The sequence below is a fragment of the Microcebus murinus genome, chromosome 10 (genome assembly GCF_040939455.1).
Source record: "Microcebus murinus isolate Inina chromosome 10, M.murinus_Inina_mat1.0, whole genome shotgun sequence".
Taxonomy (NCBI): domain Eukaryota; kingdom Metazoa; phylum Chordata; class Mammalia; order Primates; family Cheirogaleidae; genus Microcebus; species Microcebus murinus.
The window spans coordinates 60734354-60755441 of NC_134113.1; the positions used below are offsets into that span (position 1 = coordinate 60734354).

The 21088-nt window shown below is 44.9% G+C and overlaps 2 protein-coding genes and 1 pseudogene across 9 annotated transcripts in view; all 3 read right to left on the reverse strand.

The window, feature by feature from the left end:
• Positions 1-95: 95 nt before the first annotated feature.
• Positions 96-9746, reverse strand: APOF (apolipoprotein F). Of its 4 annotated transcripts, XM_076007367.1 has the most exons (4): positions 9110-9287; positions 4099-4218; positions 1672-1761; positions 96-1439 (listed from the first exon to the last, which is right to left on the reverse strand). In XM_076007367.1, the coding sequence occupies exon 4, from the start codon at positions 1408-1410 to the stop codon at positions 463-465; it is 948 nt and encodes a 315-aa protein (XP_075863482.1). In that variant the 5' UTR covers positions 1411-1439; positions 1672-1761; positions 4099-4218; positions 9110-9287; the 3' UTR covers positions 96-462. The 4 variants fall into 4 exon arrangements, 3 of the variants coding, with proteins under 3 accessions (XP_075863482.1, XP_075863481.1, XP_012609329.2); XM_076007366.1 differs by lacking the exon at positions 1672-1761 and having other exon boundaries at positions 9110-9286; XM_012753875.3 differs by lacking the exons at positions 1672-1761; positions 4099-4218.
• A 5005-nt stretch (positions 9747-14751) lies between these two features.
• LOC142873441 (NADH dehydrogenase [ubiquinone] 1 beta subcomplex subunit 1 pseudogene) lies at positions 14752-14966 on the reverse strand (annotated as a pseudogene).
• Positions 14967-18558: 3592 nt separating this feature from the next.
• Positions 18559-21088, reverse strand: part of TIMELESS (timeless circadian regulator) — a 32371-nt gene continuing 29841 nt past the window's right edge. For all 5 annotated transcript variants that reach the window (XM_012753946.2, XM_012753899.2, XM_012753908.3 and 2 more), the window contains 3 exons: positions 19920-20145; positions 19349-19453; positions 18559-19203 (listed from right to left, as the gene is read on the reverse strand). In XM_012753946.2, the coding sequence (XP_012609400.2) occupies positions 19145-19203; positions 19349-19453; positions 19920-20145 (390 nt within the window). In that variant the 3' untranslated portion in view covers positions 18559-19144. The remainder of the gene's footprint in view (positions 19204-19348; positions 19454-19919; positions 20146-21088) is intronic.

The window sequence follows — 21088 nt, forward strand, 5'->3', positions numbered from 1 at the left end:
AAACTAGCTTGAGAGCCCCAGAGGAACTAAGGAATGCGTAGGAAGGGGTGGGACCGGAATTTCGACGCTCTGGGATAGAAAGGGGAGGGTTGAGGTGAAAAAAACCGTAACTGTTTATTGAGGATGCCGTGATAAGTACTTTTACCTTCATTGTGTCATCCCTAATTTCCACAACTACCCATTCAGATGAGAGGCATTATCTTCCCTTTAGAAATTTAAAAACTGACCTCCCTTTTAGAAAGAAGTCACTAGTCAGTGATCACCCAGGCACTAACAAATGGAGCCTGGATTCAAAACCAAACCCTCTGACTCCAAACCCCAAACTTTTACATTTCTACATTTGACAGTACTGCTTCCTCCTGGATAACAAATCAGAGATTTAGATTTTGAACACACACATACAGCTTGTCAAAATATTAGATTTATTCTTTTTTTTTTTTTTTTTTTTTTGGTTACCACCTTTTATATTCCAAGACTCCCAGCCCCAGGAGCTAAGTGATAGCTCTTGAATAAGGCCCACCCCCAGTAGGGAGCTGAACTGACTACTTCTGATACCAAAGGAGTCATTGTACTCGTTTCTTCCAAGTCACTCGTATCTGAGGTGCCCACCAAGCCCTCCGTGCTGGTCTCTGGCTGATGGATGTTTGCCTCTTTCTCATCATGATAATATTGGATCAACTGCTGAACCCCAGCCTTTAATGCAGGTTTAAGTGCAGCACTGATCAGTAGACCTGCCGGCCCCCCTGACAGCCCGCTCATGCCTATCAGAAGGTCATATGCCAGATCTACGGCCCCATCTCGGCTTCGTTCCTTGGCCTTGTCTGAGCAGTTCTGAGCAGCATAATACAAAGCTGTGCCCAGGTTGTAGTAAGTTCCCACTCCTGGCAATAGCTGGAGGATATTGTGCACACCTTGTTCTTGCTCATTCTCACAGTTATTGGTGGGGAAGGAGCGTCGGGCCCTGTGTGAGCCTGACTGCTGACTGGCTAACAGCTGCAGAGCAGCGACCAGGGCTTTCACTGACACTCCTCTCCCTGTGCTTCTGCTTTTCTGGAGCCTTTGAAGATGGTGGATGAGGACCCGTGTAGCGTTCACGCCACCCCCGTGGTAGAGCTGAAGCTGCAGGGCCCAGACATCAGCCTGGCAGCCAGCTTCCTCCAAGGCGTTCCTTAGAGCCAGGCCCACCAGGAACTTGGGTAGAGGGGCCATGTGGGTGAAGCCAGGCAAGGACTTTGGGAGCATGATCTGGCAGTACAAGGGGTCTAAGGAGGGTGTCTGGGATCCCAAGGACAAGGGAAGGTGCATCAAGACATTTTTCTGCTTTCTAGATGAAATAGCATCCACAGGGTGTAGCAGGAGGCAGCAAAGAAGCAGCTCAACTGGTATCATGATGAGTCCAATGCCACACATGTTTGGAGCAGAGTATGGAGCAGAGTACCCTAGAAAGGGGAGAAACCCAGAAAATACAAACAATTTCTCTAAGAGCAATGGTCTGAAGGGATCTCAAGACTCCTTTCAGGGGATACCTCATACATCACCTATTTCCAAGCTTCTGTTTTGTTTAGTTAGGTAAAGGCCTAGGAAATAGGAAATGCAACCCAATTGCTCTCACTTGGTCTCTCCCATTTACAAGTCACCTGGAACTTCCTCCATTTTTTCCCACCCACTTACCCAAATTGCCACAGAGTCCAGTCACTGAAAAGTGAGACTGCCTTGGTAGATTTGGTTGTTCCCCAATACCGTTCTGCCTAGTTCTCTGTCCTATGAGGAAAGGAGATATTTGCTTTCCCCTGTGATCAGTAAGAGATGTCATCTCTGCAAATATTTGCCCATTTTGTACTGGCTGCCGAAACTTTGTCCCCTTGTCGCAAATTCAACCTGAATACCTAAGATCCTGTTCTTTGGTATGTCCTATATGTTTCTGCCACTTTCCCACATTCCCGCTCTAAGCTCTGTCACCCAGGCTCATTTGCAGTGGTACAGTCATAGCTCATTCCACCCTCAAACTCCTGGCCTCAAGTGATCCTCCTGCCTCAGTTTCCCAAAGTGCTGGGAATATAGGCATGCGCCACCATGCCTAGATCCCTAGTACATATTAAATGCACAATATTTGATAAGAAATAGGGGCTGGGAGCTACTAAGTGGAGAGGGGCAAGACTAACATCAGTCACATGAGTATTTAAGCACGAGGATGAAATAAAGAGCACACATCTGTGCTAAGTAGTTTCCAACATTTCTAACTACTTACTGTGTCCTATTCTTTTTTTTTTTTTTTTTTTTTTTTTGAGACAGAGTCTCGCTTTGTTGCCCAGGCTAGAGTGAGTGCCGTGGCGTCAGCCTAGCTCACAGCAACCTCAAACTCCTGGGCTCGAGTGATCCTTCTGCCTCAGCCTCCCGGGTAGCTGGGACTACAGGCATGCGCCACCATGCCCGGCTAATTTTTTTATATATATATCAGTTGGCCAATTAATTTCTTTCTGTTTATAGTAGAGACGGGGTCTCGCTCTTGCTCAGGCTGGTTTTGAACTCCTGACCTTGAGCAATCCGCCCGCCTCGGCCTCCCAAGAGCTAGGATTACAGGCGTGAGCCACAGCGCCCGGCCTGTGTGTCCTATTCTTGACCACAGTCCTGGAAATGGAGACCTATGTGGCATTGAATATCTTAAGTAAACTTGGATAAATTCCTGAATCATTTTCCACATAAAGCATTTAAGAATAGCTGTGGTCAACCTAGGCAAAAGTGAGACTCTTTCTCTACAAAAAATAGAAAAATCAGCTGGGCATGATGTGGTGGCATATGCCTGTAGTTCCAGTTACTCAAGAAGCTGAGGCAGGAAGATTGCTTGAGCCCAGGAGTGTGAAGTTGCAGTGAGCTATGATCATGTGATTGCACTCTAGCCAGGGCAACAGAGCAAGACTTTGTCTAAAAAACAAAACCAGGCTGGGCGCAGTGGCTCACAGCTGTAATCCTAGCACTCTGAGAGGCCGAGGTGGGAGGATTGCTCAAGGTCAGGAGTTCGAAGCCAGCCTGAGCAAGAGCAAGACACTATCCCTACTATAAATAGAAAGAAATTAATTGGCCAACTAATATATATAGAAAAAATTAGCCGGGCATGGTGGCGCATGCCTGAGGTCCCAGCTACTAAGGAGGCTGACACGGTAGGATTGCTTGAGACCAGGAGTTTGAGGTTGGAGGTTGCTGTGAGCGAGGCTGACGCCATGGCACTCACTCTAGCCTGGGCAACAAAGTGAGACTCTGCCTCAAAAAAATAAAAAATAAAAAACAAAACCCAACAAAAAAACCCCCAAATTAAAAAAAAAAAGTGAGAAAATTATTTTTTTAAAGTGTGAGGGGTTTTTTTAGATGAAGAAGAAAAATAAGTTTTCAGATTGAGTGGAGCTCATAGGGTACCAGAAAATAGATGAATAAAAACCCATACCTACTGTATTAGTCTGCTAGGGCTGCCATAACAAAAAGACAGACTGGGTGATGGCCTAAACAGCACAAATGTTGGCTGGGCGTGGTGGCTCATGCCTGTAATCCTAGCACTCTAGGAGGCTGAGGCAGGCGGATTGCTCCAGGTCAGGAGTTCGAAACCAGCCTGAGCAAGAGTGAGACCCAGTCTCTAACATAAATAGAAAGAAATTAATTGGCCAACTGATATATATAGAAAAAATTAGCCGGGCATGGTGGCGCATGCCTGTAGTCCCCGCTACTTGGAAGGCTGAGGCAGCACGATTGCTTGAGCCCAGGAGTTTGAGGTTGCTGTGAGCAAGGCTGACGCCATGGCACTCACTCTAGCCTGGGCAACAAAGTGAGACTCTGTCTCAAAAAAAAAACCCAAAAAAAACCAAATTTGTTTCTCACAGTTTTGGAGGTTGGAAGTACAACATCAAGGTGTCAGTCAGCAGGCTGGGCACAGTGGCTCACGCCTGTAATCCTAGCACTCTGGGAGGCCGAGGCGGGAGGATCACTCTATGTCAGGAGTTCAAAACCAGCTGAGCAAGAGCGAGACCCCATGTCTACTAAAAATAGTAACAAATTAATTGGCCAACTAAAAATATATCAAAAAAATTAGCCGGGCATGGTGGCACATACCTGTAGTCCCAGCTACTTGGAAGGCTCAGGCAGAAGGATTGCTTGAGTCCAGGAGTTTGTGGTTGCTGTAAGTTAGGCTGACTCCACGGCACTCTAGCCTGTGGGCAACAGAGTGAGACTCTATCTCAAAAAAAAAAAAAAAGATGTCAGTCAGCAGGTGTGGTTGCTCCTGAGGCCTCTCTCCTCATATTGCAAGTTTCTTATTGCATTCTCACATGGTCTATCCTCCATACCCAAACACTCCTGGTGTCTCTTCCTCTTCTTATAAGGACAAGAGTCCTATTGGTTCCATCCTGATGACCTCATTTAACCTTCATTATCTCCATAAAGGCCGTATATCCAAATACAGTTGAAACTTGAACAACACAGGTTTGAACTGTGTGGGTCCACTTATATATAGATTTTCTTCTGTTTCATCTACCCGTGAGACAGCAAGACCAACCCCTCCTGTTCTTCCTCCTTCTCAGCCTCCTTAATGCAAAGAGAATTAGGATACAGACCTTTATGATGATCCACTTCTACCTAATGAATAGTAAATATATTTTCTTATTATTTTCTATTCTCTTACTTTATTGTAAAAATACAGTACTTAATACATATAATATACAAAATATATTTTAATTGATCGTTTACATTATTGGTAAGTCATTTGATCAACAGTAGGCTATTAGTAGTTAAGTTTTTGGGTGCTCAAAAATTATATGTGGATTTTTTTTATTTTATTTTTTGAGATAGAGTCTTGCTCTGCTGCCTGGGCTAGAGTACCGTGGCATCAGCCTAGCTCACAGCAACCTCAAACCTCTGGGCTCAAGCAATCCTCCTGCCTCAGCCTCCCAAGTAGCTGGGACTATAGGTGCACACCACCACGCCTGGCTAATTTTTTCTATTTTTAGTATAGACGGTGTCTCATTCTTGCTGAGGCTGGTCTCAAACTCCTGACCTCAAGTGATCCTCCCACCTTGGCCTCCCAGAGTGATAGGATTACAGAGTGCCTTTATTTTTAAATGCCAATCCATCTGACTAACCCCAAGTCCAGGAAAGCCTGCAAAATGTCTAGTTGATATATTACCTTTTTTTTTTTTTTTTGAGACAGAGTCTTGCTTTGTTGCCCAGGCTGGAGTGAGTGCCGTGGCGTCAGCCTAGTTCACAGCAACTTCAAACTCCTGGGCTCAAGCAATCCTACTACCTCAGCCTCCCAAGTGGCTGGGACTACAGGCATGCGCCACCATGCCCAGCTAATATTTTTGTATATATATATATATATTAGTTGGCCAATTAATTTCTTTCTATTTATAGTCTCGCTCTTGCTCAGGCTGGTTTTGAACTCCTCACCTCAAGCAATCCACCCACCTCGGCCTCCCAGAGTGCTAGGATTACGGGCATGAGCCACCGCGCCGGGCTAATATATGACTCTTTATGTAGAAAAACCTATTCACTATAAGGTTCATCTTTACACCAAAACAACCCTTGATGCTGTTACACTGTGACGCCAGCAACATTCTCTCAGCCACCTACATGTTTCTTCCAGAGCATGTAAACTTTTTCCTCCAGATATTAAGCCCTGGTTCTGGGGGTTTAGGGTGTGGAGATCTACTTGTCTTACAGCCACTCAAGACCATGCTTCTGTCCATAAGTCCCTCTAATAAATCATCCTATACTGACAAACTAGATTTATCTGCTTCATTCTTGGTTTCTCAGCTTCTTCAGCATTTAGGGGTCACCCTGCATATATGGCCCTTCGACAGAACAGTGCCTAACCCTTTTATATAAAGCACAAGACTCTCAGGAGCAGTATTTAAGCCGTGGCCCTTGAATAAGACCCACAGTGAGGCGGGAGCTGCTCAGTTCACTTCTTCTGAAGCCTTGTCCTCCAAGGCCATGGTTCTTGTTTGTCATCCCTTAGTGACTCACATCTGTGGTGCCCCCCGAGCCTTCATCCCTGATGTCTGGCAGAGGGGTGTTTGCCTTTTTCTTATAGTAACACTGGACTAGCTGCTGAACTCCAGCCTTTACTGCAGGTTTAAGCACAGAGCTCACCAGGAACCCAAGGGCACCCCTGACAGCCTGAGCATGATCATCAGAAGGTCATAGTCAAGGTCTTTGACCCTATCCTTTGCCTCGTTCCTTGTGTAGTTCTGAGCAGTCGAGTACAAAGCTGTGCCTGAGCTTCAGCAGATTCCCACTCCTGGTGACATCTGGACCACATTGTAGAGATACTGCTCCTGCTCCTACTCCTGCTCACAGTCTACAGTAGAGAAGGCACACTTGCTCTCCCTGGATCAGGCTGAACCCTGCCTAGAAGCTACAGAACAGAGATCAAGGCATTCCCTGGGAAGCCCCTACCTATGCTGCAGTCCTTATGGCACCTCGTATCTGGTAAAAAAAAAAAAAAAAAAAAAAAAAAAAAGAGCCTGCATGCTCTCACATCTCCCAGCCTAGAGACGTAGTTGTAGGATTCAGGAATCAGGCTGGTGGCCAGCCTGCTCCAGAGCAATCCTCAGGGCCAGGTCCGTCAGGATCCCTGGCAGAGGGACCAAGTGGGTGAGGCAAGGCAAGGCCTTTGGGAGCAGGGTCTGTCATAACCGAGTTTCTACAGAGGGTGGCTGGATCCCTAGAGGATAGGAAAAAGACACCAAAGATCCTTTTTTAAAAAAATATATTCTCTTTTCTTTACTATTTTAATTTTTACTGACAATCACGTAGGTACAAGACACCAAGGATCTTTATCTGGGTTCCATAAGGTACGGCAGGAGGCAGTAAAAAAGCAGGTCATCCTGGGTCTTAGGTGATACCTAGGTGGACCAGACTATGCTAGAATGGAAGACAACACTCAAACTGTTTTCCTTATGTCATGGTCTGAAAGGGATCAATTAGAGAACATCTCACTCATTAACCTTTAGTTTCTGTTCAAGTTGGGTCCAACAAATGGGAATGGGACTTAACTGTTCTTGGTCTCCCCATTCCAGATCACCAAAGACTTCCTCTGCTTCTCTTCCACATAATTATTGGATCCAAAATTCACACATTGCAGTTAGAAGTGAGACTGCTCTGGTAGGTGTAGACATTCTGCCCTGTTCCCTGTCCCATGAGGAGATGGCTTCTTTCCCTGATCATTAGTAAGGGATATGATCTCTACAAATATTTGCCCTTTTGCTCAAACCTTTAGCCTCAGAAACACATCATGGGCAATTTCTATGTGTCCTGGTCACATGTCCTCTCCAGCTCACAAAAGAGGCCATGAGACCTAGAATCAAGAGAGATCAGAAAACTGGCTGATACAGAAGCAGTTTTTAATTTTTCTTTTCAGTTAAAAATTCACATAAGCTTGGGGGCAGGGAAGGCAAGGCAACATATGTAACCTAAACATTTGTACCCCCATAATATGCTGAAATTAAAAAATTAACATAAGCAAGCTACACGATTCAGTTAGGGAATTAGAAAGTATAAGGAAGATGAATGGGGAAGATTACCTTTCATGCCTAGTACATAATAAATCCACAGTATTTGACAACTGAAAGAAAGAGAAATTAGAAGAAGAAACTGGGGCTAGGACATACTGAGAGGCTGATTCTCATTACATGTCTTTTAGCACTGGGCTCACATGAAGAACATACATCTCTCCCAAGCTATTCCTGACATTTCTAACTACCTACTGTGCCAAGTCCCTGTACATAGGCCTAACAGAGACTTTTGAGAAAGTGAATGTGTCTAAGAGTCCTTCCCTATCCAAAAATAAGCCTGGAAATAATTCTTTATCAAATCCAGTGTAATGCGTTTCAGAATGGTTAGGGTACGCACAAGAAAGTATATCTGATCTTCTATAGGCAGTGTTAGGTTCTCAATTTCGGGGCTGTTCACTAGTCGTTTGCGTACTTCTTCCAAATGCTCCCAAGACTCAACTGTGCACTTCTGGGTAACATTGATGGCAGAAGTCTTGAACTCTGTTATCAGCTCAGAGGAAGGGAGTTTCTCAGCAAATTCAACCAACAGTGCTGCTGTCTCGTAGAGCACCTGCCCATGCTCAGAGGCACATGCTTCAGGATGGGTAACTGCGCGCTGGACGCGCCTAAGCTCCCCTGGGGATTCCCCCAGATTCCTCAGGATGGTGTTGGTATTGCCAATCCCTTCCTCTCCAGTGAGCTTTTGAATCTCACGGATAAGGGTTTCAGTGGTGTCCTTTCCTCCCATCCTAATGAGTTGAAGCTGCAGAATATGGGCCTCAGTTGGGCAGCCAACCTCCTCCAGGGCCACCCTCAGAGCTAAGCTGGACAGGTACTCAGGTAGAGGGGCTAAGGAGGGGGCTGTGTGTAAGAGATTCTGGCAGGTCCTGGGATCTGGGATAGGGATCTGGCTGGAGAGCATGTTTGAGGGATGCCCAGTCTCTGTGAAAGATGGCTGGAAGTTCAGGGCCCCATTCTGAGTATTTCTTGGAAAGGCAGCCACCAGGGACAGCAGGACACAGCAAAGGAGCAGCACAGTCTGCATCATGGTGGGACAGCAGAACAGCCCTGTTGGAGGGAAGAGTTGGGAAGTGGGGAAAGGCTCAGGACACAGAGACACTAAGACTAGTCAGAGCTAGTAAGTGTCTTAGTCCTTAGAACCATCAATTGCCCTGAGCATGCCTCACCCCCACTTTTTTTTTTTTTTTTTTTTTTTTTGAGACAGAGTCTCATTCTGTTACACAGGCTTGAGTGCTGGGGCATCAGCCTAGCTCGCAGCAACCTCAAACTCCTGGGCTCAAACAATCCTCCTGCCTCAGCCTCTCAACTAGCTGGGCCTACAAGCATGAGCCACTATGCCTGGCTAATTTTTTCTATATATTTTTAGTTGTCCAGCTAATTTCTTTCTATTTTTAGTAGAGACGGGGTCTCACTCTTGCTCAGGCTGGTCTCGAACCTCTGAGCTCAAATGATCCACCACCTGCCTCGGCCTCCCAGAGTACTAGGATTACAGGCGTGAGCCTCCATGCCCGGCCTCACCCCCACTCTTAAAGGCTATAGGTGATCCTCACCTGTTCCAGAAAGAAAGAAGCCAGAGGGCGAGATGGTCCAAAAGACGTCCTTTGCCTTGGTGCTTCCCTAATCTGAATGGCTACTTTCCAGATCTCACTTTCTCTCTACCTGAGCTGAAAAAGTTGATGCCTTCTGAAATCAGTGAAGAACATTCACAAATATTTATCCACCTTTTCCTGGCTCAGACTTTGCCCTCCTCACCTTTGCCCCGTGCTGACAAACAGGTCTTTTGCTTTTGTGGATCCTGCTTTTCCTGCCCCATATCCCTAAGATTTATCCTAGACCTAAATTTAGATCAGGAAAAGCTCCTCTGTATCTTCAGGGGAAAGGGAAGGGAACAGGCAGGGATGCCAATGATTTCTGAGTAGGAGACTTGCCATGGTTTGAATGTTTTCTCCCTCCAAAACTCATGTTGAAATTTAATCCTTTATGACTCAAGGACATCATTTAAAAAGAGAAAAAACCCTGAATTCCCAATGTAGCAGTATTGAAAGGTAGGAACTTGAAGAGGTGATTGGGGCCAGATGTGGTGGTTCACGTCTGTAATCCAAGCTCTTTGGGAGGCTGAGACTGGAGGATTACTTGTGGCCAGAAGTTCAAGACCAGTCTGGGCCGGGCGCGGTGGCTCACACCTGTAATCCTAGTACTCTGGGAGGCCAACGCGGGCGGATTGCTCTAGGTTAGGAGTTCGAAATCAGCCTGAGCAAGAGCGAGACCCAGTCTCTACCATAAAGAGAAAGAAATTAATTGGCCAACTAATATATATAGGAAAAAAAATTATCTGGGCATGGTGGCGCATGCCTGTAGTCCCAGCTACCTAGGAGGCTGAGGCAGAAGGATTGCTTGAGCCCAGGAGTTTGAGGTTGCTGTGAGCTAGGCTGACGCCATGGCACTCACTCCAGCCTGGGCAACAAAGCAAGACTCTGTCTTAAAAAAAAAAGACCAGTCTGGTCAACATAGCAAGACCCAGTCTTTGCAAAAAATAAAGAGCCTGTAATCCTAGTACTCTGGGAGGCTGAGGCAGGAGGATCGATCGAGCCCAGGAGTTAGAGGTTGCTGTGAGTTATGATGATGCCACGGTACTTTAGCTAGGGTGATAGAGCAAGACTCTGTCTTAAAAAAAAAGAAAAAGAAATAGGAGGTGATTGGGTCATGACAGCTATGCCCTCATGTATGGATTAACGGGTTAGTGGATTAATAGTTTATCACAGCAGTGGGACTGGTGGCTTTATAAGAGGAACAGAGACCTGAGCTATCATGCTCAGCCCTCTCATGGTGTGATACTCTGTACCACCTCAGTATGCTGCAGAGAGTCCCCATCATGAAGAAGGCCCTCATCAGATGCTAAGCCATGCCCTTGAACTTCTCATCCTCCAGAATTGTAAGAAATATTAATAAATTTCTTTTCTCTATAAATTACCCAGTTTCAGATGTTCGAAGCAATAGAGAATGGACTAAGACCCTAAAATAGTTCTTATTCTATGGACTTATCAGGTAGAGGACTGGGAGAATAGAAGCTATTGGCAAGTCAGCCAAATCAGTCAACTTCTCAGTCTTCACCTTTTAATTCCAATGCAATACCTAAGATGCATTCCTTACCATGGTATTACCTCCTTCTGAGCCTACATCAAAACTACAGGAATTGGGCTTCATTTTTCACTAGGGGTATCTGTAGTCTCCAAAATAGGGGAAGATAGCATATAGTACCTCCTAAAACTAGTAAAAAGGCTCACACATTATTGTGCCATAAAGGTTCCTTTCTGGTGCTATGACCCACCTCTGGCAAACAGCCAAAGGGAACAGGCCAATGAAGAGGTCTAGGTCCCTCCTATTTCACTCTTTCCTTAGTTCCCAAGAGAGGCACTCAACAACCAAGAAGAAATCTGTAAAAACCATTTCTAGAAAAGGGAGCTACCAGTAAACAGTCCTAAAATTGGGAGACCAATTGAACATCGAGGCATTCAACAATATTACCTGAAATTCCTGGGCCCTAAATCCATGGGGAATCTCAAGACTTGACTGCTTCTGTATAGCTCAGAGATGATTTTAGATCTTGTCCAATTCTCCCATTTCTGTCTTGAGTTTATCACCCATAACTGGGCCTATCTCTATCTCTAGGCTTTTGGTTTTTCAGTTGGTGTCGTTAGCCTCAAAATGAAAAGGGCTTTTCTTTGAAATTCTTTGAATTTCCAACTCTGGTGCTTTGGGAATGACAGGGGAAAGTTGAATGTGTGAATATGGGAGGAGGAGGAGGGAAAGTGGTGGTGAGTTTGTCTCCAGAACTGAGGAACAGGAGGAGAGAGGGATGAAGACAAAGGCAGGTCCCCCTAACCAGACTTCCTACCTCTGTTCCTGCCCTCATTTTCCACCCGTTCCTCATCAATGCCCAGCAGTTGTCACTTCGTGGATGCTGGGGTTGTTTTGTTTTTGTTATTAATTAAAAGTTTATTTTTTAGGGCAGTTTTAGGTTTACGAAACAACTGAGCAGAAAGTAGAGGCTTCCCATATATTCCCTCTTTCCCCACCCTTCAGTTTTCCCTATTAGCAACATCCTACATTGGTGTGGTATGTTTGTTACAATTGATTATTTTTATTTATTTATACATATATATTTGTGGGTCCTCCAGTTTCCTCTGCTTTCTTTGTCCTAAGAAACTGAGTACCTTGAGTGCTCTGTGACTGGCCAGCCATACGTTTTCCCCTGTGGGCTTGAACCCAAGCTGGGGCCTTCCACATTCCCAGGACTGATAAAGTTATTTAGGTTGTTGCTGGAAACACTGAAGTATCAACCATCTTGCCAAACAGTAGAAACCAGTCCCAGCCCTGAGCCAAATTCCTTAAACCCTCATATAATAAACTCCATAACCCGCCTCCCACGTTAAGGGCATGCCTGAAGCTGGGCATGGTAATACGTACCTGTAGTCCCAGCTACCCAGAACACTGAGGAAGGAGGATTGCTTGACCCCAGGTGTTTGAGACCAGTCTGGGCAACATAGAAAGACCCCATCTTTACAAAAAAATTAAAAAAAAAAAAATTGGCTGGTGTGGTTGCACACACCTGGAGTCTCAGCTACCTGGGAGGCTGTAGAGGGAATATCACCGGAGCCCAAGAGTTTGCAGCTGCAGTGAGCTATGTTCACATCATTGCACTCTAGCTGAGCGACAGGGCAAGACTCACTTAAAAAAGGACATGCCTGGGTAGAACTCATCCTTTCTTGCTATCTGTAGCAAGGACACACTGCAGCCTTCCATATGTAATCACCTAACAAATGCTTTGGACTGATCACCCTGGTGTTTAGTACTTCTCTCTCTGGAATTCCAACTGGCTTCATCTTGTAGGTCTGGGGCAGTTCCTGTGGCAACTCCCCTGTCATCACTTTTGGGGTGACCCAAGTCGCAGGTTGGGCTGGACAGAACTATATATATTATGTATATGTGTATGTATATATATATGTTTTTTTTTTTTTTTTTTTTTGAGACAAGAGTCTCGCTTTGTTGCCCAGGCTAGAGTGCTGTGGCGTCAGCCTAGCTCACAGCAACCTCAACTCCTGGGCTCAAGCAATCCTGCTGCCTCAGCCTCCCGAGTAGCTGGGACTACAGGTATGCGCCATCATGCCCAGCTAATTTTTTCTATATATATTAGTTGGCCAATTAATTTCTTTCTATTTATAGTAGAGACAGGGTCTCGCACTTGCTCAGGCTGGTTTCGAACTCCTGACCTGGAGCAATCCGCCTGCTTCGGCCTCCCAGAGTGCTAGGATTACGGGTGTGAGCCACAGCGCCTGGCTAGAACTATATATATTTTAAATGCCATAGTAATTTATTATTATTTCTCTACTTCACCATATTATAGGGGTACAAATGTTTAGGTTATGTGTGTTGCCTTCCCCCCTCCATCCCCCCCCCCAGTCAGAGCTTCAAGTGTGTCCATCCCCCAGATGGTGCGCATCCCACTCATTATGTATGTATATACCCATCCCCTCCTCCCCCTCCCATCTCCCCAGCACCCAATAAATGTTATTCCTATATGTCCACTTAGGTGTTGATCAGTGAAACCAATTTGCTGGTGAGTACATGTGGTGCTTATATTTTTTAATTATAGTGGGGTTTTTTGTTTTAAATGGTTGTCTTGCTATGTTGCCCAGGCTGAACTTGAACTTCTGGGCTCAAGTGATCCTCCCGAGGATCTCAGCCTTCTGCCTCAGTCTCCTGAATAGCTGGGACTACAGGCATGTATCAGCATGCCCAGCTATTGTGCATTATTATTATACCTAAAATCTATAGTTTACATTAGGTTTCACACTCTGCATTGTATAGTTCTATGAGTTTTGCTGAATGTAGCACCATGTATCCAACTTTACAAAGTACTTTCATGGCTCTAAAAACCTTGGGTATTATTTTTATCTGCCATTCCCCATCAGCTTAGTCTCCCACTGAAATAGGAGGTATCAAATAATTCCATTAGCCTTCCCACACCAACGTGGCTGGTACATGGTAAGTACTCAACAGATGAGCATTCCTGCTACTATCCCCAAGAGACACCAGACCTGCTTTCTTTTTGCTGGCTAACACGAAGGCCCTTAGGGCTTGGTTCAGTGCTCCTCACAGGGCCATTGCTCTCCAGTGACTTCAGGTTCTAGCTCTGGTTGAAGCTTTTTCACCTTATCTGGGTTATCCAAAGAAGTATCTATAATAACTTTCCCAGGACTCAGCTTGTCTGGACTCTATAGGAAGTTTTCCTATAGGGACAAAGAAGTTAAAAATGGCAGCAAAGGAGAAGAATCAGCCTCTAGATTTTCATTGTTAGTATTAACTCTTACTTTGTGCTTAATACTGCAGTGGTAAAGACCTGCAAGTGCTGGGATCTTTATTTATTATGGCTTTATTCACTGACATATACCTAGTCTTTGGGTAATCACTCCCAACTGATACTCAATACTTAGCACGGTGACTCCTGTACAAGAGGCACCAAATATATGTTAATTAGATGTATTAATGAATGTACCTTTGAGACCTAAAGGCAGTGAAATATGATCCTTGCTTTCAAGGGGCTCCTAGTCCAGCAGGGAAAAAAAAAACAAACAAGATGAAACACTGTAATAGTGGTATCTTATCAGGGGAATGAACAAATCCCAGCTATAAAAGTGGTTGCTCGTGGTTTAGGGTTCAAAGAGTGACAGATTGCTTCACAAAAGTAAGCAAACTTGAACTGATTCTTTTTTTTCAAATTCTGAAATAAACATGTTATTATTTCTCTCATAACTTTTTTTTTCTTTTTTTTTTGAGACAGAGTCTCACTTTGTTGCCCAGGCTAGAGTGAGTGCCATGGCGTCAGCCTAGCTCACAGCAACCTCAAACTCCTGGGCTCAAGCAATCCTGCTGCTTCAGCCTCCCAGGTAGCTGGGACTACAGGCATGTGCCACCATGCCCGGTTAATTTTTTCTATATATATTAGTTGGCCAATTAGTTTCTATTTATAGTAGAGACGGGGTCTCGCTCTTGCTCAGGCTAGTTTCGAACTCCTGACCTGGAACAATCCGCCTGCCTCGGCCTCCCAGAGTGCTAGGATTACAGGCGTGAGCCACTGCGCCCGGCCTCTCATAACTTTTCAAATGTGAACATTCTGTAATTCAGCCAGTTTTTACTTCCAGATAACTTCTTCAGTGGATCTCAATTCCCTTTTAAATAACATACTCTTATTCCAGAAGGCAGTTAGCTTTTCCTCATTCTGTCTAGATAACATCCAAAGACAAATCCCAAAGGGACACGCACATGAACCCAGTGGTCATGCACAAGGTAAAGTAAGTTCACTATCACTGCTGCAGCCTCAATGCCAATGAGGACCCCACAACCAAGGGGAGCAACCTGAGCTGATTCTTTTTTTTTTTTTTTTTTTTTTTTTTTTTTTTTTTTGAGACAGAGTCTTGCTTTGTTGCCCAGGCTAGAGTGAGTGCCATGGCGTCAGCCTAGCTCACAGCAACCTCAAACTCCTGGGCTCAAGCAATCCTCCTGCCTCGGCCTCCCGAGTAGCTGGGACTACAGGCATGCGCCACCATGCCCGGCTAATTTTTTCTATATATATTAGTTGGCCAATTGATTTGTTTCTATTTATAGTAGAGACGGGGTCTCGCTCTTGCTCAGGGTGGTTTTGAACTCCTGACCTTGAGCAATCCGCCCGCCTCGGCCTCCCAGAGTGCTAGGATTACAGGCGTGAGCCACCGCGCCCGGCCTGAGCTGATTCTTAAAGATGAACTAAGGGTTGAGTAGGACCCTCCAGCAGAGGGACTGACATGGTATCAAAAGCTTAGTGGCATGAAAAGGTCTGTTTTGTGGTGATTTTGAAAATAGTCAAGGGGGCAACAGTATAAAATATGAGTGTGTTCAGGCATGGCAGTGAGGCTGCGAAGATTTGCCAAGATCAGGCTTGGTACTTTCTAGACTCTGTCTTGAAAAAAGTGGAAATCATCGAATGCTCTTGAGCAGGCCAGTGACAGATCAAAAGCATGTTTTAGGAAGAAATTTTGAAAAAAGAATGAACTCAATCAGAATGATAAATGACTTAGAAGGAAGAGATCAGAGGGAGGAATCCTAGAGGGTCAGCTATTTTAAGAGTCTAGGTCAAGGCCGGGCTCAGTGGCTCATGCCTGTAATCCTAGCTCTCTGGGAGGCCAAGGCAGGCGGACTACTTCAGGTCAAAAGTTCAAAACCAGCCTGAGCAAGAGCGAGACCCGTCTCTACTATAAATAGAAAGAAATTGGGCCGGGTGCGGTGGCTCACACCTGTAATCCTAGCACTCTGGGAGGCCGAGGCGGGTGGATTGCTCGAGGTCAGGAGTTCGAAACCAGCCTAAGCAAGAGTGAGACTGCTTTTCTACTATAAATAGAAAGAAACTAATTGGCCAACTAAAAATATATAGAAAAAATTAGCCAGGCATGGTGGCACATGCCTGTAGTCCCAGCTACTCGGGGGGCTGAGGCAGAAGGATTGCTTGAGCCCAGGAGTTTGAGGTTGCTGTGAGCTAGGCTGATGCCACAGCACTCTAGCCTGGGCAACAAAGAGTCTAGGTCAAAAATGTGGAGTGGATGTAGTTTGAGGGTGGAACCAATGTACTGTAGTACTAATATGTGACTCATTCTTTTAAGCTCCATTAGCAGTACCTACAGCTAAAACTTTATTTGATCTATGACCCTGGGTGGTATAATTTAAGGGAGAGTGATTCAATTAGATTCCTGGAGCCCTAGCCTCGGTCTCAAGAGGCATCCCTTAGGCATATGGAAAGCCAATAGGCTAGATGGGGCAGAAAATAACCCAGGATGGAAGTGAAAGATTTTTTTAAAATAATGGGTATGTGGTTTCTTTTCTGGGGTGATGAAAATGTTCTTGAATTAGATTGTGGTGATAGTTGCACAACATTGTAAATATACTAAAAGCTACTGAATTGTAAACTTCAAAATGGTTAAAGTGAATGTTATACAAATTGTACCTCAAAAATACAAAAATATACTTAAAACCTGAAAGAATTCACCACCCGGCAATGGTAGAAGTTTTAATGAGTCCTCAGGCAGAAAGAAAGTAACTTCCATTTAAAATATGGATGTACTAAAAGAAATGAAGAGCATAAGAAATGGTAATTACATGGGTAAATATATGTTTTCTTTCTTTCTTCTTTTTTGAGACAGTCTTGCTCTGTTGCCTGGGCTAGAGTACCATGGTGTCAGCCTACCTCACAGCAACCTCAAACTCCTGGGCTCAAGCGATCCTACTGCCTCAGCCTCCCAAGTAGCTGGGACTACAGGCATGTGCCACTATGCCTGGATAATTTTTTCTATGTATGTTTTTAGTTGTCCAGCTAATTTCTATTTTTAGTAGAGATGGGGTCTCGCTTTTGCTCAGGCTGGTCTTCAACTCCTGAGCTCAAACAATCCACCCACCTTGGCCTCCCAGAGTGCTAGGATTACAGGCATGAGCCGCAGCACCTGGCTTGTTTTTTTTCTTTTTAAAGAAGTATTGGGGGGCCAGGCATGGTGGCTCACGCCTGTAATCCTAGCACTCTGGGAGGCAGAGGCGGACGGATTGCTCCAGGTCAGGAGTTGGAAACCAGCCTGAGCAAGAGCGAGACCCCGTCTCTACTATAAATAGAAAGAAACTAATTGGCCAACTAATATATATAGAAAAAATTAGCCGGGCATGGTGGCACATGCCTGTAGTCCTAGCTACTCGGGAGGCTGAGGCAGCAGGATTGCTTGAGCCCAGGAGTTTGAGGTTGCTGTGAGCTAGGCTGACGCCACGGCACTCACTCTAGCCTGAGCAACAAAGTGAAACTCTGTCTCAAAAAAAATAAAATAAAATAAAAAATAAAGAAATATTGGAGTAGCCAGCACAGTGGCTTACTGTGTAATTATAGTACTTTGGGGAGGCCAGGGTAGAAGGATAACTTTTTTTTTTTTTTTTTGAGACACTGTCCTGCTTTGTTGCCCAGGCTAGAGTGAGTGCCGTGGCGTCAGCCTAGCTCATAGCAACCTCAACTCCTGGCTCAATGATCCTACTGCCTCAGCCTCCCAGGTAGCTGGGACTACCGGCATGCATCACCATGCCCAGCTAATTTTTTCTATATATATTAGTTGGCCAATTAATTTCTTTCTCTTTATAGTAGAGACGGGGTCTCGCTCTTGCTCGGGCTGGTTTTGAACTCCTGACCTCAAGCAATCCGCCCGCCTCGGCCTCCCAGAGTGCTAGGATTACAGGCCTGAGCCACTGTGCTCAGCCTGGAAGGATAACTTGAGGCCAGCAGTTCAAGACCAGCCTGAGTTTGACCCCATCTCTACAAAATATACAAAAAGTAGCTGGGCGTGGTGGTGCACACGTGTAGTCTAGGTACCCAGGAGGCTGCACCAGGAAGATCGCTTGAGCCCAGGAGTTTGATGTTGTAATGAGCTATGATGACATCAGTGCACTACAGCCTGGGCATCAGAGTGAGACCCTGTTTCCAAACAATAAATAAATAAAAAGAAAAAGAAACAAGACAATCCAAAGGCATCTTTTGCCTCCCCGATCTGAATGGCTATTATTTTCTGAATCTCCGAATCTCACCTTCACGCTACCTCAGCTGGAAACACAAGGGAGCAAGAAAGCTGATAGTTTCTAAGAAAAGTTAAGGACATGACATTTGTAATATTTATCCATATCTTTCCTGCCAGATTTTGTCCTCTTCTCTGCCCGTGCCTACAAATTGGCTTTTTCTTCCTTTATGGCTCCTGCTTCTTGCTGCATACTCTATTCCCTCTAAGGATTTAGCCTAGACTAAGTGTGTCCCCTATGGGGAAAGGGGGAGAACAGAAGAAAAGGGAAGTTTTGTTGGTCTCTTTTAACTGTAAAAGTTTAAAGTTCTTCTTTCAAGAACATGGCAGAGGAAGGGTTGGGAAACATAGACAGATTGAACAAGTCAGAGTCATATCAGCAACTTTTAATTTTATGTGTTTAATTGAATACCAAACACAAACCAAAACATGCTAATTATCTAGGGAGTACTATATTGCAACTCTGTCTCAACTGCAGGAACTAGGCTCAATCTGGTGTCTAGGGGATGATCATAGGAAAGAAAATGAGGACAGAGGCATCTGGTACCTTCTAAAAGTGGTGCAAAACCCCCATCCATCATGTCATAAAGCTCCCCATTTGGTGGCCAAGAGAAGGCCAACAATAACAGATCAATCAAAGGGGTCCAGGATGTTTTCTATATTTCACTCACTCCTCTCATTTGTCCTGGGGCTCTAATTACCAACAGAAATGGTTCCTAGAAGAGGAGAAGTAAATCTCCAGATAGCTGCTGGGACATATTGATAAAACTGGGAGAAGCATAGACTGACAACAGAGGGGGCCAACACTGTTGCTGAAATTTCTTGGTCCTAAGTCCATGGCAAAGCCCAGGACTCTGCTGCTTATGTCCAGTAAGAGGAGTGTCTGTGCCATGTATGATGCCTCCAACTCTCACCATCTAAAAATGGGTCTATCTCTATCCCTAAGCTTTTGGCTCTTCAGTCATTCTCATCTTCATCTTCAATCTGAAACCGTTTCTTCTTTTGGAATCCTGGAGCTATGGGAATGACAGGGGTGAGAGAGAAAGACAGAATATTTTAATATGTTAAGGCGTAAGGGAGGGTGGTAGAGTTTGTCTTTAGGATTAAAGAAAACAGTGATAGAGATTAGAAGAAAAAGAAGGTTCTAATCAAACTCCCTACCTCTGTTTCTATGCTCATCTTCCTCCTGTTCCTCATCACTGTCCAGCAGTTGTCGCTTCCTGGGTGCTGCCTTCAGATGCTCTTTCCCACTAGGAGTTTCCTCCTCTAACATGAACATAAAAGACACAAAATTAGAGGCTGGGCGCGGTGGCTCACGCCTATAATCCTAGCCCTCTGGGAGGCTGAGGCGGGCGGATCGCTCAAGGCCAGGAGTTCGAAACCAGAGTGAGGACCCGTCTCTACTATAAATAGAAACAAATGAATTGGCCCCCTAAAAATATATATATAAAAAAAGTAGTCGGGCATGTTGGCACATGCCTGTAGTCCCAGCTACTCGAGAGGCTGAGGCAGGAGGATCGTTGGAGCCCAGGAGTTTGAGGTTGCTCTGAGCTAGGCTGACACCATGGCACTCTAGCTAGGGCAACAAGAGTGAGACTCTTTCTCAAAAAAAAAAAAAAGACACAAAATTAGGCAACTGAGTCCTCAAATTCTCAAAGTACCTTATTAGGCTTCCAGACCAACATGGCTGGCACATGGTAAGTACTCAACAGATGAGCAGTCACACTATTACCCTCTGAGGACGCCAAGCCTGCTTTCTTTTTACGGGCTGCCAAGAGAGCCTTCAGGGCTTGTGCTCGGTGCTCTTTATGGTGCTCCTCATTGGGGCCTTGCTCTCCAGGGACCTTGGGTTCTAGCTCTGACTGCAGCTTTTTCTCCTCCTCTGGTTGACTCAAAGAAGCTGCTACCCTCCGGAGCTGGGTGGGACTCAGCTTGGCTGGAATTCGCCAGAAAGTTTCCTACAGGGGCAAAGAAGTTGAAAATGACAGCGAAGGGAAAGAATCAGTCTCTAGCTCACCAGGTTTTAGTATTATTCATTAAATAAATATGATTCAACATTGGTAAAGATCCAAAAAAGGTTGTGAATCTTCTACTTGTTACTTATTTATCCAATATACACCAGTGTTCTAGCACAGTGCCTGCTACATTAGGAGATTCCCAGTAAATATAGCTGTTAATTAATAAATGAATAGATCCTCAGGATTTAAAGGATTAGGTACGAACCCTTTAGATCAAAGTTGGGAGGGTCATACAGGAGGACCCAGGTGAATGAGGTTTGATCCTTGTTCTCAAGGAACTCACAATCTAATGGGAAAAAGTGTAAATGTACTATAATACCACAGGATCAAGGCTATATCAAGGGAATGAACAAATCCAAGCAGCCAAAGTGATTATTTTTACTTTAGTGGTTGAAAGAATAAGGACTGCTTCTCTGAATGGGTGACAATTGAGATGACTCTTGAAGGTTGGGTATCGGTTCATCAGGAAGACAGGTATGATGTGCATTTGTGTGTGCATATAACATGTCACTTTGTATGTGTGGTTATAGCCTTCCAGTAGAGGAACTGGCATGATCAACCATTTGGAGGCATGAAAAAGCCCTTGTTTGAAGGATGGAAAATAGTCCAGGATGACTACAGTGTAAAATAGATGTGTGGGTGGCACAGCTGTGAGGCTGCAAAAGTTGGCTAAGCATGCCACTTGGAGGTTGAGGATTCTGTCCTGCAAGATGTAAGGGACCATTAAGTGTTTTGGACAGGGAAGTGATATATAGTAGGCCCTCCATATATGTGGGTTCTGCATCTACAGAGTCAACCAACTGCAGAGTAAAAACATTCAGGAAAAATAAACAATAAAAATAATCTAGAGGCTGGGCAAGGTGACTCAAGCCTACAATCTTAG

Excerpts from the sequence above, each read along its gene's own strand:
- APOF (XM_012753875.3), bottom strand. The coding sequence starts at position 1,410 with ATGTGTGGCATTGGACTCATCATGATACCAGTTGAGCTGCTTCTTTGC.